General features: G+C 35.0%; 1 protein-coding gene across 4 annotated transcripts; it reads left to right on the forward strand.

The window, feature by feature from the left end:
• The first annotated feature begins 4,528 nt into the window (after positions 1-4,528).
• LOC136250346 (fibrinogen-like protein A) lies at positions 4,529-7,201 on the forward strand. 4 transcript variants are annotated; one of them, XM_066042538.1, is made up of 2 exons: positions 4,529-4,676; positions 6,196-7,201. In XM_066042538.1, the coding sequence occupies exon 2, from the start codon at positions 6,207-6,209 to the stop codon at positions 7,014-7,016; it is 810 nt and encodes a 269-aa protein (XP_065898610.1). In that variant the 5' UTR covers positions 4,529-4,676; positions 6,196-6,206; the 3' UTR covers positions 7,017-7,201. The 4 variants fall into 4 exon arrangements, with proteins under 4 accessions (XP_065898610.1, XP_065898613.1, XP_065898611.1 ...); XM_066042541.1 differs by having other exon boundaries at positions 4,538-4,676; positions 6,389-7,201; XM_066042539.1 differs by having other exon boundaries at positions 4,549-4,676; positions 6,174-7,201.
• The last annotated feature ends 325 nt before the right edge of the window (positions 7,202-7,526 follow it).

Consider the following 7,526-nt stretch of genomic DNA (forward strand, 5'->3'; position numbering starts at 1 on the left):
TTCAGTGCTGGTCACTGTAAAGCATTAATACAATACAATACAATATGAAGCATATGCTGGATTAAATGTTCACTCTAATTTCTTTACGCAGCGAGTTATCAATAGTTGGAACAGCTTACCAGAAGAGATAGTTTCGTCAAACACTGTTGGACTGTTTAAAGCCAAATTAGATAAGTACTGGGAAACAGGATGTGGATATGAATAAAGGCTTTTAGTCTAACACTATATTTTATTGTTTCTTGTACTGCATATCCATGAATTAATATTAATACTAATACTAATTCAAGGGAGGCAATAAAATTGGGCTTGAGCCAACAGCTTCTTATGCTTTCGAGGAATGCTCAAACCTCGAGCCTATTATGCTTAAGAAAGTTTATGCTCAATCGGTGACTTTCTATACCAGAATTTTTCTAGCTGTAAATGACTGCTTTATGCATATACGTATCTCAATCTTAAGGAAACAGAAATATAAAATGCAACAATAATGTATGGCCAGATTTTACAAAATTGATCAAAATCAAACTAACACCACTACCGAGTGGGTAACTACACTACCATACTATTGGTTAGCATTACTCAAAACTATTCAGTACTGTCTTTTTTGGGAGCTCAAATGATTATTTCTGGCCTTGGGAAGGATCTGGCTTGATGCGAATCAGTGGTGCACTGGTAGATGGCCTGTTATAGTCAGCCAAAATTGATTCTGCTGTACATCAAAATAATGATAGTGATTGCAGTTCCACATGCACACATGCACACGCACACACGCACACGCGCGCACATACAAACACATGCATATACACATACAGAGGCCTATGCACACACATGCACGCACACACACACACACACACACACACACACGCACACACACACACACACAGCACTCATACAGAGGCCCATGCGCACATACACGCATGCATGTACACACAGCACGAGGCTCATGCGTGCATGCACTCATGTACACACGACACACACAATGTAATTACCGATACCAATAATGGAAAAGTATATTGAGGCTAGCTCGTATCAGCAGAAATTCTTCTTTTTACTCTACAATGGTAAGTTATGATGACAAGAAACAGCACAGTTTACTTACAGTAGATACTGTTAACTTATCAAGGAGGGTTTTAATTAATATTTTCAGTAGTATATATATATATTTATAAAATTTTCATTGGCACTTCGCCTAGCTCCTGGCGCTGGACTTTATTTCTAACAAACTATTCCTTATTCTGATCATCTTCAACTTCTATATTTGCGGACATACTTACAATCAGGTACTTTCACTTGAATCATTTTCAAAATGTTGCTAGTTTTCAATATCCTGATGATGTGATGATAAGCATTGGGGACAAAAGTGTCATTGTCACTGGACTCAGCTAACAGCTCCAAGTACATCCTGCAGAGCAGAAATCTGAGGGAATAACACATTACACACATGATTATGTATAGTATAGTATAATTATTTATCTGTTGTTTTTTTACACAATAATTAATGAGATTATTTTACAAACTTGCCCTTTTTCAGAGGTAAAACTTGCAAGAAAAATTTCCATGCAAGAATTTTGGAAGCATGCATGGTCTTGCAAGACTTGCACATCGTGATGGTACACAAGTTCTGCAAATTACAATGAAATTATACTTTTTACCATCTATATTTTATGCAATACATGTACAGTACATGTATTTTTACAATGCAAGTAGTGAAAGCGACTGAGCAGTATGAGTAACACCTTACACCTGGTTTCTCATCCCTGCCCACATTGCTACCATGTCAAGGATTTTTTTGTAGCATTAATATTGGATGCTAAATGCCTACATTCAGCAAATTAGTGACTAGCTATAGACAGTCTGCTAAGAACATAATTTTCATTTGAGTCCTCTAATTCCGCTATCTAGTTTATCAAAAAAATTAACCACAATTCCCACATTATTATTGCTGTTTTGAGTATTGAAGGATGAGAAACTAAAATAAAGTTTATGCATGTGGTCTAATTGTAGTGTATGTTCTATTAGAGCACTTAAGCAGAACTATAATAATGTATAATTATTTTTTTCCAAATAAAAGCCAGGATCTGCAATGTTAAAATTGTAGTAGAAAAAGTCACTACATAATGATACAGCAGGGACAAATTAGTTGATTAATTAAACAATAATCCTGACATTGAAAAGGATCTCACTTCAGCCCATCTAGCCTGTACTCTTCCTCTATGCCTATATGTAAACAAGTTATAGTTTACTTCCACACAATCATCAACTATAAGAGATGATGAAATGTGACTGAATTTTGGAAAATTGCCCATATTGTTGCACATGACTTTTAATGTTTAGGGTGATGCTTAGTGTAGGGTCCAAGTAATTCAAGTAATTGAGAATTGATTAAAATCATCAGTCAGTCAGTTAGGCATTAGTCAGTCAGTAGAAAATTCCGTTTAATAAATATTTAAAAAAATTTCATAGCAACTTGTTGAAAGCATTTTGGGTCAATCTGAAAACTTGTTTGGGCTTAGTTTTACCTAACCGATACTGCCTCATCATCATCAGGGAACATTAAGGCTGGTTTTTATCTGTGGGCCACACCTATTCCTTTGTGGTCCCTACTATATGGTACTATTGTACTGTATGATACTATCGTACTGTATGATATATGATACTATCATACTGTATGATAGAAGTATGTTACAAGCTGTTTATAGCAACAATTGGACAGCCTAAAAGTTGCCAATATAGTCAACTTCAGGCTGCCCAAAGTTGACTATATTGGCAACTTCAGGCAACCCAAAATTGCCAATATTGGAAACTTTTGTGTTTATTTGAATAACCACAAATGACGCTCAAAAGTATCCAAACTTGGCAATAAATGTACTTTCTTTTATAAAAGATGATAGAGAATTTGATTGTGGGATTCGGTTATCCACAATTGGTAATTTTGTGTGACAAATTCTTAGAATTGCCAAAATTGGAAATTTTATAAAAGCGTGTGCAGTAGCTGCTGTTTTTGGCAATTATAACAACAGTCTAAAAGTTGCCGGTTTTGGAAACTTTGACACTTACAGTTTACTGGTATTAAGCATGAAAGTGAGCATTACAGTGTTAAAGTTCACAAAGCTGCTAACTTAACTATGCTTACTTTAGAGGAACTGTTATAATGATGCCTGAAAGTATTTAAATATGATTACTAGCAATATTATCAGTGGATGCCAGGTAGCTAGCTATACATTCACTTTAAAAGCAGCAGTAGGAATATAGCTATGTAGCAAACTTATGATTTGAATGTGAATTGACCAAAATGCGATAAAATGGACAAAGTCATAAGAATATCTTGCTACAAATCATGCTATATAGCTACAAATCCACAAGAAGAGGTTCCTCAAGAGGCTTTCACACCGTTGGCCAAACGTAAATGTAAGAGGACCATTAAAAATGCATTAGATATGGACAACATTAATTATAATTCTGTTTGGAAAATGTACGTACATCAACTGTAGTTGTAAATAATATTTCTGTTGAATCTTAAAGATACGTAAATTGTAGAACAGTGCATTGCAGCAGTAATCACCATATATATCGTATGGTTTAGATATACATTGAGCCAGCAGGCATAAACTACAATAATTATAATGCAGAATAGGGTATTTTAAATTTGTATTATGTATATTTTGCTGCCAAATTTGGCAATATTGAGTCAAACCTTTTGCCATCTTTTTGGTGAACTAGATCACAAAATCTGCTAATCCAGTTGCCAATTAAGTCCAAGTTCTCAATTTTCTTAGTTAAAATTGAGTTGTATTGCTGGAATGCAGAATGGATAGGTACAAGCACAGTTTGTGGCTGTTCAAGCTACCAAATTTGGACTATAGTTTTCAGTTTTGGGGCAACTTTTGGCTTGCTTCCAAAAGTAGCCTAAAGTGGAAACCTCAGAAAATTGCCGAAACTGGCAATTTGTAAGCAATACAATAGTTTTGCAACTTTTATAAAAGTTGCCAAATGTGGAAACTTTTATTTGCAAGAAATTGCCAGAAGTGGTAATTTAGTATGCATGAACAGTCCAATAGTGGGCATCAAATTTTGCCATTTTTGCAAACTAGATCCCACAATTGATTTATTCATTGGTCTTCATAAAAAAGAGTACATTTATTGCCAGAATTGGTAGTTTTGAGCACCATCTTAAACTGCCAAATTTGGAAACCATCAGTAGTTTCAGGCTTGGCAACATTTTGATGGTTTCCAAAAGTTTGCCAAAGTTAGATACAAACTCAGTTACCAAAACTTGCCAAAACTGGCAAATTCTTAGCAGTCCTATAGCTTTGCATTACACTGCTTTATAAATTATAAAGTTGCCAAAAGTGGTAACTTTTGTTTGCAAGAAGTAGCCAAAATTGGCAATTTTTTGGCTGTCCAATAATTTCCAAAAATTAGCCTTGTAACATACCTGGTATGATACTATCATACTGTATGATAGATGTGGTTAGTTCACAGTGCATGTGTGATAGCTAATGGCTTCTTCTATATTTAAAATTCCTTATACGGTAAAAATATTACACTGTGGTATTTTGTATATACAGAAATCATACTACTAGTCACAAACAAGTTTCAAAAACATTGAACCATTAAACTGAGGAGCTGTTTTGTTACTATAATATACCTGATCAGGAGACTTCAAAACTACATACAAGGTGAGTGTATATCTTAATTACATAGGTATACAAAGAGTTATGAAACTGATTTTTACAGCTTGTTATGGTCAAGTGATGCTAACTACATAAGCATATCTACTATATATATACATTGGAAAGGTACACATATACTAGCAAACTTTAATTTCCTTAAATAGGTTCTAGTATTGCAGACAATTATTTTAGTCGAGAATCAAGTTCAAAATGTGCAATATAATGCATACCTTCCACGTTATTAGTGTTAAATATACATGGTAGCTATTTTTGCCGGAAAAGATAGTTCAGTATTCTGAACTAAAAAATTCTGCATAGCTAGCTATATACATATCATAAATTCTGTTGGCATTTACAAAAACATTCAATTTCTTTGGCAGCTCTTAGGTTTAGTTGAATACTTGAACGAGCACCATTGCTAAGTCTATATTAGGCTGATTGCAGAAGGTTCCTACAGCTACTTGTTGTTGAGGCCGGCTTGTTTCGTTGGTTGTATGCCACTGTTTCTACTATATTAGCAGTTGTGTAAATTTCTGTAGTTTGGTATCAGGATTATTCTTATATCCTGTGAAGCTATACTTCACTGGAACGATATGATGCATGGTACCCAGGCTATAACTACTATACAGTAAGGTGTTAGCTAAATTATTGCATTTGACAAAAAGAAGACTTAGTGTTTATTGCAAATAGCACATAGAAAAATTAAATGTGCAATGTTGGCAATTAAAAGTATAACATGCATGCAGGGTGCATACAAAACCATATACATCAAAGTACTTACAAGTCGTTTTTGTCATTTGATTATATCAAAGCAGCCATAGAATTTCTTAGTTGTTGACATTTAATTGTCCTCTATGAATAACATATGATAAAAATTATTAGAAATGTTTTTAATTACATAGTAGTGATAATTTTGTGTCAACAAGTTTTGAATTCAAATATATCAGTTGTTACAATGTATGTATATAAGTTTGAGTTAGTGCAAAGCAGTGCTGGGCCACATGGTTGGCAAGTCTTGTATGCTATTTTTGTATAGAATTGGTTCTTAGTTGCTTCTTATTTCTTTAACCTATTTTTCAACAGTTTGTATGAAAAATCGTATGGTATTCAAGCCCCATGCTCTGTTTGCCAATGAGTGATGTGATTTATGTATATCAGCTCTTTATGTTGATCCAAATACTGTTTGGACTAAAGAGACTAGGTTTGTGCTAAAGCTATTGTTGTGAATCTAGGTGCCTTTCGTCACAAATCATATAATCTCAGTAAACTAGGTGAACTGCAGTTGTTTACATGCTTATATACATAAAAGGGTAAGTAGAATTCGAGAAAAACGGGAATGGGATGGGAACGGAAAGCGGGAACAGGAACAACCAACAGAAAATGCCAGATTACATAAATGGCTTCTTGATCAGTATTTAATGTTGGTAGTGATCCATGTATGGCCAGGCTTATAGTATAATGGTGTTGATTGTTATCACTATCCCATTGGATTTGTTATAATAGCATTTATCAACCTGTACAATAGTTCTGATCACAATGACAACACTTCACATCATCCTCATCTCACTATTCACTACTGGGATAACTGCTACTCCATATTGTGATCAACAACTTAAGCAATTACGAGTAGCAGCTAATAACCTTAAACAAAAATGTACCGTCAACACTACTACCATATCAACTTGCTGTGACCTTAATGCTTTCTATTTCTTTACTAAACCTTCTGGTGTTTACCAAATGGACTGTTGGTGTGGAGGAAAATGGAATATTGCCAACGTCTTCTGTGACACTACAACAGCAAATGGAGGATGGACAGTGATACAGAGGAGGAAAGATGGATCTGAGAATTTTAACCGACCATGGGCTGACTATGAGAAAGGATTTGGAGATCTGAGAGGAGAATTCTGGTATGGCCTAAAGGCCATGAACTGTCTTACTCAAACTGGCCAATGGGAACTCAGAGTTGATATTGAATTTCCCGGCAACAAGACCAGATCCTACCTCCACTATAATGTGTTTAGAGTAGGAAGTGCTAGTGAAGAATACCCACTGACTATTGGTGGGTTTACCGGCATTACTCCTACTGACCCATTCTCTGCTAAGGTACATAATGGTCAAAAGTTTAGTACATATGATAACGACAATGATAAACATGGTAATAACTGTGCAGTACAAGTTGGTAATGCTAAAGACAATGGAGGATGGTGGTACAAGGACTGCTGGAACATCAATCTCAATCTCCAATACAATCCCAAAGAATATGGATCCCTACTACTTGGTGGCACTTGGTACAACCCCAGGTGGATAGAAATGAAAATACGTCCTCTCAGCTGTATACCTCAGTGACACTCTACTAACTTGTCCACTATTATCAACTGATAGCATCACTAGTACGTAGCTTTAGTGTGTCTACTGGACATTGTAGGACTTCAGCAGTAACTGCTAATAGTTCATTGTTTGTTCGTATTATGTACTTTATGCATTATTTGATGTGGACAAGAACAAGATCATTATGTTACTGTATGCTCAAAGGAAGAAATGGCACTACTAAAAATAGATTGTGCAGGGTGGATAAAATGCTGCTCTGTGGTAGCTAGTACAAGGAATGTTAATTGAACTAAAACAATACTAATAAGTTAATGTTCTATCATAGTAGAGTATTGGTTACAATAAATATATTGCTTATGATGACAAACACATTGCTTCATCATACAATAAACACATACAACAGTAGCTAGTAGTGACATTAGGTCATGACATCACCATTCAACACACAAGATGGTCACATCATGACATGTTTACTGTGCCAACTTTGTTTGAATAACAATTAAGTTACAGATCAACACTTACAACTTT

The sequence above is a fragment of the Dysidea avara genome, chromosome 3, assembly GCF_963678975.1.
Source record: "Dysidea avara chromosome 3, odDysAvar1.4, whole genome shotgun sequence".
NCBI lineage: Eukaryota > Metazoa > Porifera > Demospongiae > Dictyoceratida > Dysideidae > Dysidea > Dysidea avara.